This window comes from Anomaloglossus baeobatrachus, chromosome 7 (genome assembly GCF_048569485.1).
Source record: "Anomaloglossus baeobatrachus isolate aAnoBae1 chromosome 7, aAnoBae1.hap1, whole genome shotgun sequence".
NCBI classification, from domain to species: domain Eukaryota; kingdom Metazoa; phylum Chordata; class Amphibia; order Anura; family Aromobatidae; genus Anomaloglossus; species Anomaloglossus baeobatrachus.
In genome coordinates, this window is record NC_134359.1 from 248,275,940 (window position 1) to 248,295,611 (window position 19,672).

General features: G+C 43.6%; 1 protein-coding gene across 1 annotated transcript in view; it reads right to left on the reverse strand.

Annotated features, from left to right (window-relative positions):
• Positions 1-14,593, reverse strand: part of LOC142246682 (uncharacterized) — a 451,192-nt gene extending 436,599 nt beyond the window's left edge. Inside the window, 4 exon segments of the mRNA XM_075319747.1 lie at positions 11,940-12,111; positions 12,154-12,380; positions 12,465-14,367; positions 14,572-14,593. Coding sequence (XP_075175862.1) covers positions 11,940-12,111; positions 12,154-12,380; positions 12,465-14,367; positions 14,572-14,593 — 2,324 coding nt within the window.
• Positions 14,594-19,672: the final 5,079 nt, after the last annotated feature.

Genomic DNA, 19,672 nt, shown 5'->3' on the forward strand with positions numbered 1-19,672 from the left:
GAGAGGGGTAACCAAGGACTTTCTTATATAGGAGATGGAAAAAACATGGCCGAAAGGGGCGGAGCTGTGTTCACCTTCAGAAAAAGGTATGTATATAGTATGTATTTTTTGGCTTGCACTCATAATATATATATATATTAGTGCTCACTTCAGTTATCCTATTCAGTTATATGTAGTTTTTTTCTGAAGGTGAACACAGCTCATGCGATTGCTAAATATCTCCTTTTTCCTAATATTCATGGCAGGTATGCAATTCATTATTCACATGTTCAAATTAGCAAGTAGCATTTTTCATTGTATTTTCCAATATTTTTCCATATGCTTGAGGCATTATACTATTATCTAAGTTTGATGTGCAGCTTTAATTATAAGACCGTCTTATGATATATATATATATATATATATATATATATATATACATATATTTCTGATCACGTCCATATTCATGAAATTTTGTTCTCTACAAATCCATTCCTTCTTATGATTGTATCCTTTATGGAGCTCACACTCCTTGTCTTTCTCTGTCACCGCATGCGCAGTATCGTTTTTCTCACACTTCTGAACTTGATTGACCCTACACAGCACTCCGGCTCCTTGTCTCTCCATCACCGCATGCGCAGTACTATTTTTCCCACGATCTTGTACTCTAATGACCCCACTTTTTGTTTTTCGGTCTTCTAAATACACACAGTAATAAGCTTTTTCTCTCTATACTAATGATACATACTTATTCTCTTTTCCACACTATAGGTGTGATGGTGCTCTATTTGATGTATCTTTCTTTTTCTTGGTCATGTCTGCACATACTGATGGTTCAGTGGTCAAGACACCTAAGATACAAACACTTCAGTAAAATCCTACTTTCGTTGTGAGTTCGATACTGACTTTACCACCACTCACTACATGATTCTAACCTCTCTTATCATCTTTACCAGTGGTCATTGGCGCGGTGTGAAATTAACCCATTCTCTACTACTCTCTGTCTCTGCATCTGTCTGTCCCTCTATCTCTGTGACTGTCTGTCTCTCTCTTTCCCTGTCTGTCTCTTGCGCCGTCTGTCTTTTTCCAGGTCTGTCTATTTCCTCGTCTGTCTCTTTCTAGGTCTCTCTCTTTCCCCGTCTGTCTCTTTCCAGGTCTGTCTCTTTCCAGGTCTGTCTCTTTCCAAGTCTGTCTCTTTCCCCGTCTGTCTCCCCATCTGTCTTTGTTTGTCTCTTTGTCTGTCTCTTTCCCCATCTGTCTCTTTCCTCATCTGTCTCTTTCCTCATCTGTCTGTGTGTCTTTTTCACCGTCTGTCTCTGTCTGTCTCTATCTCTCTGTCTCTTTCCCTGTCTGTCTCTGTCTGTCTCTCTCTGTCTCTCTCTCCATCCGTCTCCCCAGCGACATCACATTACCTCACACATACACTGTGTTCCAAATTATTATGCAAAAAGAGTTTAGGAGCGATGAGGTCAGAAATATTTTGTTTGTCATTTAAACTCATTTCTGGTGATGTGTGTCAGGGCTCTTTATATCATTGAAAGCAATTGCAGATACCTGTGCAAATTAGTTTGGAAGGTGTGTCCAAATAAAGGTAAGACAACGTAAGAAGGCTGTTCCACATTATTAAGCAGCCTACATTTTTTGACAAAATGGGAAAGAAAAAGGATGTGTCGGCTGCTGAGAAGCAACAAATTGTGGAGTATTTAGGTCAAGGCATTACTACAATCAACATTGCCAAGACACTTCATCGTGATCATCGCACTATCAAGAAGTATGTAGCTGATTCACAGCACACAAGTGTGCGTGCTGATAAGGAAAAACTGAGGACTCTTTCCAACAGGCAATTGCGTCAGGTTAAGGCTATGCGCACACGTGCTTTTTTTTCAGCGCGGAAAAAAACGCACCCTCTGGCAGAGGGGAGAATTGTAAACAATGCTTTTTGAGAAAAACGCATCGAAAACGCATGCTTTTTTCATGCTTTTTTTAGGTGCGTCTTTAAGACTTGTCAGTGTTAATAAAGTTGGTTGAACACAGACCTTTGGAAAAAAAAACCTGTGATGTCATTTCCTTCTCCACATTCTGTTTGGATAAATGGGAGGGCTTGGAATGGAAGGAGCACCATTTGAATTTTGGAAAAGTTGAAATAAACTTCGCGCACCATGTCACATTAGCAGGGCCCCTTGGGTACCTATACGTCAGAAAATCCCGACAAGTGACCCCATTTTGGAATCTGCACCCCTCAAGGATTTTATTCAGGAGTATATTAAGCATTTTGAATCCACAGCTACTTCACCCAAGATGTTGCTGTAGCAACAATATTCTCACTTTTACGCTATGTGGCCATGATCCAGCGACACGGCGTCTAGTGCACAGTGTCAGCCTTCCTGCAGAGATGTGAGTGTTGTCCACGGGAGAACGCAGCTGCCTATGCCCACGATTTGGGTTCAGGCTGCTGTGGAGCTCTATTCTACCTGCAGAGAGCACTCTCGTCTCCACAGCATAAATTGACATGCTGAGGCTCGGGAAGCCACGCCACCGGTCAGTTTATGCTGCGGAGAAAAGAAGCACAGTGGGCACGGGATCTCCAAAAATCCTTCCACTGTGCTTCTACTGCACAACGCAGCGTTATGGACGCAGGGAAAACACTCAGCGCCCAAAACGCTGCAAACCCTGTTTGTGGGCACACAGCCAAAAAAGCGTCAATGGATGAATGGATGTCAAATATATATAACGTCTCACCCCTGCCTGCATATTCTAAGCTGGCACCTTTAGTACCTTTTCATTTGGCACTAAAGGGTGCCTAGCTTAGTATTTATCCAAAAAAAAAATTTAAAAAATGGCGTAGGGTCCCCCCTATTTTTGATAGCCAGTCAGGGTAAAGCAGACAGCTGTAGCCTGCAAACCACAGCTGGCAGCTTCATCTTGTCTGGTGATCAATTTGGAGGGCTCCCCAGGCTTTTTTTTTAATTTATAAATAAAGAATTAAAAAAAAAATAACGTGGGGTCCCCCAAAATTAGATCACCAGCCAAGGTGAAGCTGACAGCTGGGGTCTGGTATTCTCAGGATGGGAAGAGCCATGGTTATTGGACTCTTCCCAGCCTAAAAATAGCAGGCCGCAGCCGCCCCAGAAGTGGCGCATCCATTAGATGCGCCAATCCTGGCGCTTCGCCTCAACTCATCCCGCGCCCTGGTGCGTTGGCAAACGGGGTAATAAATGGGGTTGATACCAGATGTGTAATGTCACCTGGCATCAAGCCCAGCAATTAGTGATGTCACGGCGTCTATCAGATACCAGACATAACTAATTGACAGTAATAGCAAAAAAAAATGACAAAAAATTTTTTATTAGAAAAAACACTCCCCAAATCATTTCCTTGTTATCCAATTTAATCAAAAATTTGAAAAAAATTGGTCCGCAGAAATCCATTTGGACGTCCTACGTCGCATCTGGACCTTCTAGAATATGGGGGCACGTTCAGGGAACGTATCCCCCATTTTCTAGGAGGCAGACCCTCCATTTGAGGAGAGTGGGTGCCAAAAATCTGCACCCACTCTCCCCGGGTCACAACTGCAGAGTGCGAGCAGCCAGCACAGCTCTCTGAACACAGTGCTGGCTGTCAGCTGCTCTGCACATGTGACCGGCCAGCGGGCACTGTGAAGGAGGAGGGGGCCGCGGGGGATCAGCGCTGCGACAGGACAGGTAAGGGTGAATACCGGTGGGAATAGGGGGTGACCTGGCAGGGCCTGGGGGGCATTTTTCTGTCGCATGTCTCAAGGCACATGCGACAGAAATCATAGGAGCAGGGCGGCCGGTGCGCTACTGCGTGCGCGGCCATGTTGGATTTTCGGGAGGGGGGGTCGGGGGTCGGGGCGGGCACTTTGGCGACACCGGGGGCTTTCCAGGACTTTGCCAGGAAGTGAGGTCAACAGGAAACCTCTTGACCTCACTTCCAGGTAAATGCCTGCGTTCTGGTATGCCGACAAAGCCCGCGGATCGCAACAAAAAAGCAGCTCACTGCGGTGTGGCTGCGTTCTGACCCGCATCACTGATTCAATGGGGGAGAGAACGCAGCCACACCGCACAAAAGAAGTGACATGCTGCTTTTCTTTCCGCACCGATTTTTGGCATCCAAAACGCTGCGTTTAGAAACGCAGAGTGTGCACTGATTTTTCGGCTTTCTCATACACTTTGCTGGGAAAGCTGAACGCATGCAATTTGCCACTGAAACGCTGCGGTTCTAAACGCAGCGTTTCTGCGGTAAAAAACGTAACGTGTGCACACAGCCTAAAAGAGCAGCTGCTAAAATGCCTTGTCATAGCAGCAGACACGTTTTTGAAGCTGCTGGTGCCTCCAACGTCCCCCGAACAACAAGATGCAGGGTGCTTCAGAGGTTTGTAGCTGTGCGTAAGCCATCCTGTCGACCACCTCTATCCACTGCACACAAGCAGAAACGGCTCCAGTGGGCCAAACGATACATGAAGACTGACTTCCAAACTGTTTTGGTCACCGATGAGTGCCGTGCAATGCTCGATGGTCCAGAAGGATGGAGTGGAGGATGGCTGGTTGATGGACACCACATGAAAACACGGCTAAGGCGCCAACAAGGAGGAGGTGGGGTAATGTTTTGGGCTGGAATCATGGGGAGAGAGATTGTTGGCCCCTTTGGGATCCCAGAAGGGGTAAAGATGAACTCCATAATCTATGTGGAGTTTCTAAAACAGCACTTCCTGCCATGGTTCAAGAGGAAGAACTGTGCATTCCGCAGCAAGATCATTTTCATGCATGATAATGCACCATCTCATCCTGCAAATAACACATCTGCATCTCTGGCTGCTATGGGCATAAAAGAGGACAAACTTATGGTGTGGCCACCATGTTCCCCTGACCTCAACCCCATTGAGAACCTCTGGAACATCATCAAAAGGAGTGTCTATGATGGCGGGAGGCAGTTCACATCTAAGCAACAGCTCTGGGAGGGTAGTCTCTCCTCATGCAAAACCATTGAAGCACAAACCATCCAAAAATCGACAAATTCAATGGACGAGAGAGTTCAGAAGCTTCTTTCAAACAAGAGGTCCTATGTGCAAATGTAACATCACCTAGAATTAAGTTTTGACTTGAAAACTGTTTGATTTCATTTTGTAATAAGCTGAAAATGCTTAAAATTTCCCAATTGACCATTTTGTTTTTCAAAATAAAAATAAAAAGGTTGAAAACTCTGCTGTGCATAATAATTTGGAGCATGCATTTTGAGTCCATTTTGATTGTTTAATATTTTTAAAAATATACTTTTTTTCATAGGCAGTTTGATCAAAAACATTTCAATTATACTCGAATAGTAGATGACTGCAAAATAACAATGACTGCAATTCATCAAGTTAATTTAGGAAAATATGAAAAAATATTTTTTGCATAATAATTTGGAACACAGTGTATGCTTCTTATACTAACATTGTCTTTTGTTCCTATAGCAACCAATTACAGCTGCTATTAATAACCTCAAAATAAAACACCAAAAAACTGAGCTGTAACAATTTTCAATAAACATGCAACATTACAAGCATGTGAATTGCAGCCTCAAGACAGAAAAAAAAAACCAGGAGAAAAATTTTATGAAAAATACCCTGACTATAAATAAATAAATTGCAAGTGCTTAATAACAGGGTACTTAGTATATACATTTTTGCAAAAAGGTAAGAAGCTGTCCCACCTCGTCACAGTGTACCCATCTGGGACAGTCCCTAACCAACTAAAGTTAAAACCATTATATATACCTGACTTGTGTCTATCAAAAACTCCAATGTGAATGGTAACAAGTGGTCAGCTGGGTCCCAGATTAAATACACAGTAAAGTGGGAAGCAGTTAGTTGTTCAGCCTCAGTATAAGGAGGGCTGCGCCCCCAACTTGCAATAAAGCAAGATAGCAGATAAAAAAAACACCAAAAAACTGAGCTGTAACAAATGTTCAATAAACATGCAACATTACAAGCATGTGAATTTATTGATTCATAGTCAGGGTATTTTTCATACAATATTTCTACTTGGTTTCTTTTTTTTCTAGTCTTGAGGCTGCAATTCACATGCTTGTAATGTTGCATGTTTATTGAACATTTGTTCAATAAAAACATTACGACGTTTCCTGGGTCACATGAGATGTCTGTGCAAAATTTCGTGATTGTAAATGCGACGGTGCGGATTCCTTTAGAGGACATACACACACACATACATACACACATATACATACACTCAGCTTTATATATTAGACTAGCTGTAGTACCCGGGCGTTGCCCGGGATAGTAACTGTCTCTCTCTCTCTCCCACTCTCTGTCTCTGTGTCGCTGTCTGTCTGTCTCTTTCCTTGTCTGTCTGTGTCTATCTGCCTCTATCTCTGTTTCTCTGTGTCTATCTGCCTCTATCTCTGTTTCTCTGTATCTGTCTGTCCCTCTATCTCTGTGTCTGTCTGTCTCTCTCTATCTCTGTGTCTGTCTGTCTCTCTCTTTCCCCATCTGTCTCTTGCCCTGTCTGTCTCTTGCTCAGTTTGTCTCTTTCCAGGTCTGTCTATTTCCTCGTCTGTCTCTTTCCCCGTCTGTCTCTTTGCAAGTCTGTCTCTTTCCAGGTCCGCCTCTTTCCCCGTCTGTCTCCCCGTCTGTCTTTGTTTGTCTCTTTGTCTGTCTCTTTCCCCGTCTGTCTTTTTCCAGGTCTGTCTATTTCCCTGTCTGTCTCTTTCCCCATCTGTCTCTTTCCCCCTGTCTCTTTCTCCGTCTGTCTCTTTCCAGGTCTATCTCTTTACAGGTCTGTTTTTTTCCAGGTCTGTCTCTTTCCTGGTCTGTCTCTTACCCTACCTGTCTCTCTTCAGGTCTGTCTCTGTCTGTCTCTTTCCAGGTCTATCTCTTTCACGGTCTGTCTCTTTCAAGGTCTGTCTCTTTTAAGGTCTGTCTCTTTCCCCATCTCTTTCCCTGTCTGTTTCTTTCCTCGTCTGTTTTTGTCTGTCTCTCTGTTTGTCTCTTTCCTCATCTGTCTCTTTCCAGATCTGTCTCTTTCACCATCTGTCTCTTTCCAGGTCTGTCTCTTTCCAGGTCTGTCTCTTTCCCCATATGTCTCTTTCCCATCTGTCTCTTTCCCCATCTGTCTCTTTCAAGGTCTGTCTTTTTCCCTGTCTGCCTGTCTCTGTCTGTCTCTTTCTTTGTCTTTGTCTGTCTCTATCTCTGTTTCTTTCCCCATTTGTCTCCTTCTAGGTCTGTCTCTGTCCCCGTCTGTCTCCCCATCTCTTTTCCTGTCTCTTTCTCTGTCTGTCTTTGTCCATCTCTTTGTCTGTGTCTTTTCCTGTCTGTCTCTTTCCCTGTCTGACTGTCTCTGCCTGTCTCTTTCCCCGTCTGTCTCTTTCAAGATCTGTCAATTTCCCCATCTATCTTTGTCTGTCTCTCTGGCTGTCTTTCCCTGTCTGCCTGTCTCTGTCCCTGTTTCTTTCCCCTTCAGTCTGTTTCCAGGTCTGTCTCTTTCCAGGTCTGTCTCTTTCCCCGTCTGTCTCTGTCTGTCTATTTCACCGTCTGTCTCTTTCACCGTCTGTCTGTCTCTATCTGTCGCTTTCCCTGTCTGTCTCTCTGTCTGTGTCTCTTTCTCTCTCTGTCTCTTTCTCTTTATCCGTCTCCCCACCGACATCCTATTACCTCACACATAAGTTTCTTATACTAACAATGTCCTTTGTTCCTATAGCAACCAATCACAGCTGCTATTAAAACCAGTAGTTCCAGGTTCCATTTACTTTAATGGTGGCATGTTTTTTGGAGAGTAACTGTAAAGGCGTGTTTACAGTTTCCTGTCAAAACATAGTCTACGATGTTCCCTGGGTCACATGAGGCGTCTGTGCAAAACTTTGTGATTGTAAATGCGATGGTGCATATTCCTTTAGCGGACACATACACACACACACACACACACACACACACACACACACACACACACACACACACATACATACATGCATACATTCAGCTTTATATATTAGATTTATTTTGATACTTTCATCTATATTGTTTTTGCTTAGCGAACTTGCAGACATTGCACTTATTTTGGGCACAGTTAAAAAAAACCTTTGCAAGTTAGCCATATATCTTTTTTATCTGGTACTTTATACAAACTGGGCGAAAACATGCGATAATGTATCTCATTTTGTAGAGATGTATGAAGGTGAATTAACTGTTTTATCCTTCTATGGTATAGGATGGGTTAAGAATCCCATACATGGTGGAGATTGGAGAAAAAAAGTTTTACTAAAAGAGGCTTGTTGGATTGCAAAATTGGACACTAAGTACCCGAAAGGGATGAATTATAAAAATAATACCATTTATATTTATTAAGTTTTTCACAAATGTATATTTTGCTGTGATATTTTTGTATATAATTAAATGGTAATTGTTTACATTTTGTATATGTTCTATAATTGGCTGAATTTTGTTCTTAAAACTTGTACCACGCAATTCCATTTAAGTCTCCAAGACAACTCCTTTTTTTTTGGAGAGCGGCAGTGTGCTCAAACAGTAGTTTTCAACCACATATGGGGTTATTAGTGTGCTCAGGAGAAATTGCACAACAGATTTTGGAGTCTATTTCTCCTGTTACACTTGTATAAATAAAAAATTGGGACTAAAGCAACATTTTTGTTGGAAATATTATAAAATTCTGTAAAACACCTTAAGGTTCAAGGTGCTCACCACACCTCTAGCAAAATTGCTTGAGGGTATAGTTTCCAAAATGGGGTCATTTGTGGGTTTTTTTTTCACTGTTTGGACACATTTAAATGTGACTTGGCACAAGAAAACAATTCCATCCAAGTTTGTCTCAAAAACACCACTCCTTCCTTTTGGAGCTCGGCAGTGTGCCCAAACAGTCGTTTTATATAGTTTATGGGTTGCCATTTTTAAAATGGTATCCCTTTAGCAGATTTTCCAATATTTAGAGGCCTCAAAGTCACTTCAAATCTAAATAAGTCTCTAAAGTTTTGAATATTAACTTAAAATAATAAATTGCTAATAAACTCTTAACCCTTTTAACAAAATAAAAGGATGTTTGAAAATTATACTGACATCGTATACTTAAGGTAAATGTTATTTATTAACTTTTTTTCTGTAGTGTAACAATTTAGTTTATGGGTAAAAATTCAAATTTTGAATATTGCAAATATTTGTTTTGTAACATATCCCAAATTTATATAAACAAACGCAAAAAATTGATTTAAATTTATTTCTAACAGAAACTACAACATGTCAGGAAAACCATTTATCAGAATAACAGATATGTGGAAACATGTCAGATTTCAAAAATTGGGCTTGGTCATTAAACGGATAAGGCTGCTTTACACGGTACAATCTATCGTGCGATAAGGTAAGCTGTAATTCATTGTTCCCGGGGTGTCACACGGAGCAGCGTGTGCTGCCTCGGGAATGATGAACAACCGGAGCGACGTGTCAACGAGCAACAATAAGGTGAGTATTTTTGCTCGTTCACCGTCGCTCGTAGCTGTGACACGCTATGATATGTCAAACGATGCCGGATGTGCGTCACGGAATCCGTGACTCCGACGACATATCGCCCGATATATCGTAGCGTGTCACGCCGCCTTTAGAGTTGTTTCTTCCCAGTGTGAGTTCTCTGATGTCTAAGGCTACTTTCACACATCAGTTTTTTGGCATCAGGCACAATCCGGCTTATGCCTGATGCAACGGATCCATCGCAGATTGTGTAAAAACTGATGCGACGGATTCAGCAAAAACGGATTCGTTGTTTTTTGTTTTTTTTCTTTTTCATGCCAAGAGAGAGAGAAAGAGATCCCATCATCACCACACACACCCTAGCACTACCGCCCCCATCATTACCGCACACATCCCGGCACTACCGCTACCATCATCACCGCACACACCCCAGCACTACCGCCCCCATCATCACCGCACACACCGGCACTACCGCCCCCATTATCACTGCACACACGCAGGCACTACCGCCCCCATCATCATCGCACACACCCCGGCACTCCTGCCCCCATCATCACCGCACACACCCCGGCACTACAGCACCCATCATCACGGCACACCCCGGCACTACCGCATCCATCATCACCGCACACACTGGCACTACTGCCCCTATCATCACTGCACACACTGGTGCTATCGCACCTATCATCACTGCACACAACGGCACTACTGCCCCCATCATCACCACACACAGTGGCACTACCACACCAATCATCACTGCACACACCGGCACTACCGCCCCCATCATCACCGCGCACAACGGTACTACCGCACCCATCATCACTGCACCCACCGACACTACCACACCCATTATCACCACACACACCAGCACTACCGCCTTAATCATCACTACACACACGCAAACACTACCGCACCCATCATCACTGCACACACACCAGCACTACCTGAGTGACATCACCACTGACAACGCGACTCACTTCAGTTGCTGCGTGGAGCTTACAGTGGCGGCGGTGTTCTATGGCCGCTCCTGTCAGCTTCCGATATAGCAGAGCTGAAAGCGGCGTGGGACCTCGTGTGGATTATGTCGGACCTGGAGTATTTGGGAGTTAATAAAGTGGTGAAAGAGGGTGTTTTTTGTCTTTTATTTCAAATAAATGATTTTTTTGGTGTTTGTGTTTATTTACTTTCACTATAGATTAATCATGGGGGTGTCTCATAGACGCCTGCCATGATTAACCTAGGACTTAGTGGCAGCTATGGGCTGCCATTAACTCCTTCTTACCCTGATTGTCACTGCACCAGGGCAATTTGGGATGAGCCAAGTAGAGTCCCGAGAGTGTCGCATCTAATGGATGTGGCAATTCCGGGCGGCTGCTGGCTGATATTTTTAGGCAAGGGGCCTCCCCATAACGTGGGGCTCCCCATCCTGAGAATACCAGCCTTCAGCCATGTGGCTTTACTTTGGCTATATCAAAATTGGGGGGACCGCACATCGTTTTTTTAAAATATTTATTTTATTTTACTGCACTATATAGACCACCTCACCAGCGGCCGTGATTGGTTGCAGTGAGACAGCTGTCACTCAGCATGGGGGCATGTCTAACTGCAACCAACCATAGGCGCCGGTGGGCGTGGAAAGCAGGGAATACGAGATGGAATAATGAGCGGCCAGCATTTTCAAAATAGAAAAAGCCGCCAGAGCAGTGTGACAGCTGTGCAGCGCCGCGCCCGTGATCGGTGAGTATAAAGGAAGGAGGAAAAGACGGACCGACAGAGAGAGAGAGAAACCAACTGACGGAGAGAGACCGACTGACAGAGAGAGAGACTGACCGACAGAGAGAGACCGATGGACCGACCGACACATTGACAGAGAGAGAGAGTGATACTATTTACACAACGTCTGGGCATGCCCAGAAACAAAAACCGGATCCATCGTTGGTATCCGGCATATGACGCATGACGACAAATCTGGCGCCCATAAGCTTCCATTATAAAAAAAAACGTACGGCGCTGGACTCGGCGTGATCCGTTTTTTCCTCGGAGACAAAAAAACGTTCCTTTCAACTTTCCATCTGTTCGCTGGACAAGCAAATTTTGTCGGATCCGACGAAAGCCGGATGGAACGCAAGGCTGTCCGGCATAATCCAGTGTTAATAGAAGTCTATGGGGGGAAAAACGCATCCGGCGGCAACAGACGCCAGATGTATTTTTTCATGTTTTTGCCAGAATGTGCCTGATGGCAAAAAACTGATGTGTGAAAGTAGCCTAACAAGATGAGATTTCTTAGGAAATTATTTCTCACATTCTGAACATGGAAAAGGCTTCTCTCCTGTGTGAATTCTCTCATGTCTGACAAGATGAGATTTCTTAGTAAAGCATTTCTCACATTCTGAGCATGAAAATGGCTTCTCTCCTGTGTGAATTCTCTCATGTCTCACAAGTTCAGATTTTGTAATAAAGCATTTCTTACATTCGGAGCCATGAAAATGGCTTCTCTCCTGTATGAATTTTCTCATGGCTAACAAGATCAGATTTTGTAATAAAACATTTTTTACATTCTGAGCATGAAAATGGCCTATCTCCTGTGTGAATGCTCTCATGTCTAACAAGATGAGATTTCTTAGTAAAGCATTTCTCACATTCTGAGCATGAAAATAGCTTCACTCCTGTATGAATTCTCTCATGTTTAACAAGTTCAGATTTTGTAATAAAACATTTCTCACATTCTGAGCATGAAAATGGCTTCTCTCCTGTGTGAATTTTCTCATGGTTAACAAGATTATATTTCGTAATAAAACATTTCTCACATTCTGAGCATGAAAATGGCTTCTCTCCTGTGTGAATTTTCTCATGGCTAACAAGATCAGATTTCGTAATAAAACATTTCTCACATTCTGAGCATGAAAATGGCCTATCTCCTGTGTGAACTCTCTCATGTCTAACAAGATTAGATTTCTTAGTAAAGCATTTCTCACATTCTGAGCATGAAAATGACTTCTCTCCTGTGTGAATTCTCTCATGTTTAACAAGGTCTGATTTGTTAATAAAGCATTTCTCACATTCTGAGCATGAAAATGGCTTGTCCCCTGTGTGAATTTTCTCATGGTTAACAAGATTATATTTCGTATTAAAACATTTCTCACATTCTGAGCATGAAAATGGCCTATCTCCTGTGTGAATTCTCTCATGTCTAACAAGATTAGATTTCTTAGTAAAGCATTTCTCACATTCTGAGCATGAAAATGGTTTCTCTCCTGTGTGAATTCTCTCATGTCTAACAAGTTCAGATTTCGTAATAAAACATTTAGCACATTCTGAGCATGAAAATGGCTTCTCTCCTGTGTGAATTTTCTCATGGTTAACAAGATTATATTTCGTAATAAAACATTTCTCACATTCTGAGCATGAAAATGGCTTCTCTCCTGTGTGAATTTTCTCATGGCTAACAAGATCAGATTTCGTAATAAAACATTTCTCACATTCTGAGCATGAAAATGGCCTATCTCCTGTGTGAACTCTCTCATGTCTAACAAGATTAGATTTCTTAGTAAAGCATTTCTCACATTCTGAGCATGAAAATGACTTCTCTCCTGTGTGAATTCTCTCATGTTTAACAAGTATAGATTTTGTAATAAAACATTTCTCACATTCTGAGCATGAAAATGGCTTCTCTCCTGTGTGAATTTTCTCATGGCTAACAAGATCAGATTTTGTAATAAAACATTTCTCACATTCTGAGCATGAAAATGGCCTATCTCCTGTGTGAATGCTCTCATGTCTAACAAGATGAGATTTCTTAGTAAAGCATTTCTCACATTCTGAGCATGAAAATGGCTTCACTCCTGTATGAGTTCTCTCATGTTTAACAAGTTTAGATTTTGTAATAAAACACTTCTCACATTCTGAGCATGAAAATGGCTTCTCTCCTGTGTGAATTTTCTCATGATTAACAAGATTATATTTCGTAATAAAACGTTTCTCACATTCTGAGCATGAAAATGGCTTCTCTCCTGTGTGAATTTTCTCATGGCTAACAAGATCAGATTTCGTAATGAAACATTTCTCACATTCTGAGCATGAAAATGGCCTATCTCCTGTGTGAACGCTCTGATGTCTAACAAGATGAGATTTCTTAGTAAAGCATTCCTCACATTCTGAGCATGAAAATGACTTCTCTCCTGTGTGAATTCTCTCATGTTTAACAAGTATAGATTTTGTAATAAAACATTTCTCACATTCTGAGCATGAAAATGGCTTCACTCCTGTGTGAATTCTCTCATGTTTAACAAGGTCTGATTTGTTAATAAAGCATTTCTCACATTCTGAGCATGAAAATGGCTTGTCCCCTGTGTGAATTTTCTCATGGTTAACAAGATTATATTTCGTAATAAAACATTTCTCACATTCTGAGCATGAAAATGGCCTATCTCCTGTGTGAATTCTCTCATGTCTAACAAGATTAGATTTCTTAGTAAAGCATTTCTCACATTCTGAGCATGAAAATGGTTTCTCTCCTGTGTGAATTCTCTCATGTCTAACAAGTTCAGATTTCGTAATAAAACATTTAGCACATTCTGAGCATGAAAATGTCTTCACTCCGGTGTGAATTCTCTCATGTGTAACAAGATTTGATTTATCTCTAAAGCATTTCCCACATTCTAAACATGATAATGGCTTCTTCCTTGTGGCAATTCTTTTATTTTTCCCACTTCTTCTGTGACTTTTATGTTTAATAGTTTGTGATGAATTGGGAGATAGCACTTTAAAAGGATCAGGGGATAGATCTTTGGTGTGAAGGGCTGAAATATTGACATGTTGTTCATGTGTTTCTATGCTACAATCATCTGCTTCAACATCAAAAGATATGGGACGCCTTTTGGAGCTTCTGGTGCAGCCATCTGCCAAGAATAAAACCGATTAGATTTTTCAACAAAATAAAACCTATATTTATCTAATAATAAACATTTCAGAAAAGTAAAAATAAAAAATCACATACAAATTGCAAGGTATGTAGCAAAGTTATATGATTATTAACTAGGTAAAGTGTCATTTACATGATTTGATGATTGCAGAAAGAATCAATTGTACTAATGATCATTTACGATCATTGGCCAGTGCAAACATCAAGCAACAAAGAGTAAAGCATTTGTCATTGATTGCATATTTTATATGTTCATAAAAATTATGGCTGTCAGCAATGCATCATCCCCTTGTGTAAATAGAGGTAGTTCTTCAATAATAAAAAAGTCGTGAGAGAACGGAAACAAACCATCATTGCTACATCAAAGTTAAAGATAATAAACCCCAAACAACTTCCAATATCATCAATCAGTGTCTGTTGATGAAATTGTATTTTCCTTACAGTCGCTCACTTTCGGTCTTCAGGGGAAGTAGAAGGCTGTAGTAGTCACCTGTCTCTGAGCTGTGACTGTTACAGCTTCATGCATCACCTCAATGACTGGATGCAAGAGGCTGCAGGGAAGATATAACTTCATTTTCTCCCAATAGACTCTCTCTCCCAATAAATAGCCTAACATCATTTATATACAATTTACATTCAAATTACCAATATATCTGTAGGTAAATGTAGCTGACAGGTTCTCTATAAGAAGTAAAAATGTATGTGTTAAAATGTTATACACACAGCAACATGGTGTATTGTGTCTGGACACCAGTACAAGCCCTGTTTATGAGGAGTATTTGCCTTTTCCCCTGAGGAGTCCTTTAGACAAAATGCATCAGGAGGCACGTGGGGCATATGAAGAGATGAGACGGTGATTAGGATTAGATGCAGACTGTCCTTCTAAGGGCGGGAGTCTGTGGGTCATAGGGCAAGGTAAAACTATGTACAGACCTATATGCCTACCTACGACCCCGCCAGACAAGAAATGCTGTGATGGACAGTAGGAACCCCTGGATGGATGAGATCTTTCCTATTTTGTTCATGATTGGATGTACATGAGGGATATAAATTTTAGCTTAGTGAATTGGACCAATGTCTAACAGCTATTGTTTTTTGTATATCCTCTCAATGGCCCAGACAAGAAAAAATTTTCTCTGAAAATTAATCAAAATTAGTACTTTGTTGGTGGCAACATTTTTCTATGAATATATGGTACGAACTGTCCATGAGTTGTCACTTCTTCACAGGTAGTTGTTTGCACAGTGCACCTGAAAATAGGTTATCTGTGTCTTTTTGTGTTTTTTATATTTTTTGAGTTTGTGTGCATCACATTTTAAAATATTTACTATTAAAAGGTTAAGTTTTTTCCTATCACTCACTTAGTGCTATAGCTTGAAATTGTGTTGTGAGCTTTACAGTAATTGTCCAGTAACACCGCTTTTGGTGTAAATTGATGCTTCTGTTCTCTATAAGAACCAAAATTTGCCTGTGTAATAGATGCTTAGGCCACGTTGAAACGTTCAGAATTTGGTTAGTATTTTACATCACTATGTGAAAGCAAAAATAAGGAGTAGAGATGAGCGAGTCGGTGGATTTAGCCGGACTTTAGATAAAATTTGTTTTGGGACCTGGACTTGACCTGAACCCCATTGTGGTCACTAAGTGGGCAGGTTGGGTCTGTGCCCACATGTAGTCACCCAGAAACAGAACACTTCTGGAGGACGGGGTTTCTCCATTTTGTTTTTTTGGTGCACACTACAGCCTTTCCCGCTGTTGTTACCCCCAGTGTGAGCCGTTCACTGCAAGCGGCTCACATTGAGCTGAGTACTGAGCGTACTCAAGCACAGCGATGCTAGCGGGAGTTATTTGCCTACGTAAAGCACCCTCTGTTTTTTATTAAAAGTCTGTGTTTGGTACGAACCTCAGATTCGCTCATCTCTACTCAGAAGGTGAAGTTTATAACAGAAACACAGCACCACTTCTGCATTTTTTTCCAAGTCCTGCTTTGTCTTACAAATACTGATGTAAAATACTGACCAAGTACTGAACATGTGAACATGGCAAATGGGTCCATTACACAGGCAAATATTGGACTGCAACAAGCATTGATTGGAGCTCTTCTCTATCCCCATAGAGAACAGATGGAATCTTAGTCAAAAGTTCATGTTGTTGGAGGATTCAGGAGAGAGCGAACAACAGCAGGTATATAAATATATCTGCACTAACATTACAATTTAGCCTGGACCTTGCTTGAAAGATAAAGAATAATTGTATATTTATATTGCATACCCCAGTGTGCGCTGTGGAAATTATGTTTATTCTTCAATGACTACCTCAAGTGGACCACTGGCCCCCCATCTTCCATGTGACAGAGTGCAGGACGTGCTCATATTGTTCCTCGCTTGTAGTGAGAAATGCTCAGGAGTCAGTGCTATTGGGTTGTGTCCGTCTCACACTCCCTGATACCTACATACACAGAGCACAGCGGAGGAGCCGTATGTTGTAACAAGAAGCCCAGTGAATGAACAAGATTTTGACTCTTCTCTATTTAGTGGTGACTCCTCACCGGAGCGGTTACCTGTAGGAACATCCTCATTGCATCGTTCACCATCCCGCACATCACTTTCTCCTTTCGCCATTATAACTTCAGAATTTATATTTTTCAGATCTTTACTCATATTTTAAAGCTATAAAAGTAATAATGTAATAGTCAGAGGCAGAAGGAAAACTCACGTGAAATGTTCTAGATGGACGCTTTTACTAAAAGCTCATAGATGCGCACAGATTCCATCATCTCCACCTTCTCTATCACGATTTGGGGTCAATGACACTCTACAGTTCAATCTCACACTCGCCTCTCATTCAGGCTACAGATTGTACACATGTGCCCCCAACCAGTCCACACACCCAAGACGATGTTACATGCCACCACTTACCACGTTAAAGGGGTTGTGCCACCACACACTTTACTGTTAAAAACATCTAAACTGGTATACATGTTCACAAAAAAGGTTTAGAGTAAATAAATGGAATAAATAATAACTTTTTATATGGTTTCTTGTTTCATTGTACTGACCAGGAGAGATTGTCAGAGGGAATACAAGAAAAGCCATGTGACATTGGCTGAGCGGCCGCATCACTGCCTTTACTGTCTCCTTCCCCAAAACTGTGCACAAATAGTCCTTACTACATTTCAGCTTGACAGAAATCCTTTTTATTTCCTCAAAAATGATGTGTGCTCGTGATTTCACCTCCCAAATACTATCTATCTATCTAACTATCAAGGTTGACAAGACTTTGGTCCAGTGGCCATGTCAGTAGTTGGTCAAAATAAGCCCCATGAACTGTGTGTTTTTCAGAAAGTGAAAGGAAAGGAGTGATATGAGATAAGCAGCATGGAGTATCTATATATATAATTGCCTTATTCTGTCTGTCTTGCTCCAAAATTGTGTCACCGTGACAGTGTCATTTCAGTGACAACTGTCGGATTGGCCGCTGGGCTCGGCCTGGCCCCGCCCCCCCACTGATTGGCCGCTCACCTCGGCCTGGCCCTGCCCCCCGCATGTATTAGCCGCTTGCCCCGGCCTTCCGCACGCATCGCCCGCTCCAGCGTACACCGGCTCCCGGTACACATGTGCAGGGAGCCGGCATATGCTGACGCCTCGCCTGCTCAGCCCCGCTCCAGCGTACACCGGCTCCCGGTACACATGTGCAGGGAGCCGGAATATGCTGACGCCTCGCCCGCTCAGCCCCTCTCCAGCGTACACCGGCTCCCGGTACACATGTGCAGGGAGCTGGCATACGCTGACGCCTCTCCCGCTCGCCCCCGCCACACGTTGGCACACTCGGCCCCGCCCCCGGCGGACACGCTGGTAACTATGATACACATCGCGTAACTATAGGAAGCGGTTCCCTTAGTTACCCGATGTGTATCATGGTTACCAGCATACACCGGCTCCCGGTACACATGTGCAGGAAGCCGGCATATGCTGACGCCTCGCCCGCTCAGCCCCGCCCCCGGCACACGTTGCCACGGTCGGACCCGCCCCCGGCGGCCCCAGCATGGGGGATGGAGCACGATGGGGGGTGTGCAGCATGGAGGATGGAGCACGATGGGGGTGTGCAGCATGGAGGATGGAGCATGATGGGGGTGTGCAGCATGGAGGATGGAGCACGATGGGGGGTGCGCAGCATGGGAGATGTAGCACGATGGGGGGTGTGCAGCATGGGGGATGGAGCACGATGGGGGTTGTGCAGCATGGGAGATGGAGCACGATGGGGGGTGCGCAGCGTGGGGGATGGAGCACGATGAGGGGTGCGCAGCATGGGGGATGGAGCACGATGGGGGTGCGCAGCATGGAGGATGGAGCACAATGGGGGGTGTGCAGCATGGAGGATGGAGCACGATGGGGGGTGTGCAGCATGGGGGATGGAGCACGATGGGGGGTGCACAGCATGGGGGATGGAGCACGATGGGGGGTGCGCAGCATGTTGGATGGAGCACGATGGGGGGTGCACAGCATGGGGGATGGAGCACGATGGGGGGTGCGCTGCATGGAGGATGGAGCACGATGGGGGGTGCGCAGCATGGGGGATGGAGCACGATGGGGGGTGCGCAGCATGGGGGATGAAGCACGATGGGGGTGCGCAGCATGGGGGATGGAGCATGATGGGGAGTGCGCAGCATGAGGGATGGAACACGATGGGAGGTGCGAAGCATGGGGGATGGAGCACGATGAGGAGTGCGCAGCATGGGGGAAGGAGCATGATGAGCGGTGTGCAGCATGGAGGATGGAGCACGATGGGGGGTGCGCAGCATGGGGGATGGAGCATGATGGGGGGTGCGCAGCATGGGGGATGGAACACGATGGGAGGTGCGCAGCATGGGGGATGGAGCACAATGAGGGGTGCACACCTCCCCCAAAACACACACACACACCGCCACACCCGCACATCACACCACACACACACTGGGAACCACAAACACCGCCCTACACAGACACCCACACACACACAGACAACGCCGCACACACACAACACCCAACACACAAACACCGCGGCATACACAAATATACGCACATACCGCGCAACACACACACTGCACAAAACATACCACCCCCAAAACACACACACGCACTCCACACCCACACAAACCGCGCAACACACACAGCACCACACACACAGAACGCTGCAGACACACAGCGCTCCACAAACAACGCAACACACAACGCAACACACATACAACACCGCTCTCACACCCCCCCCACCCAGACAACACCCAGAACATTTACATGTACACA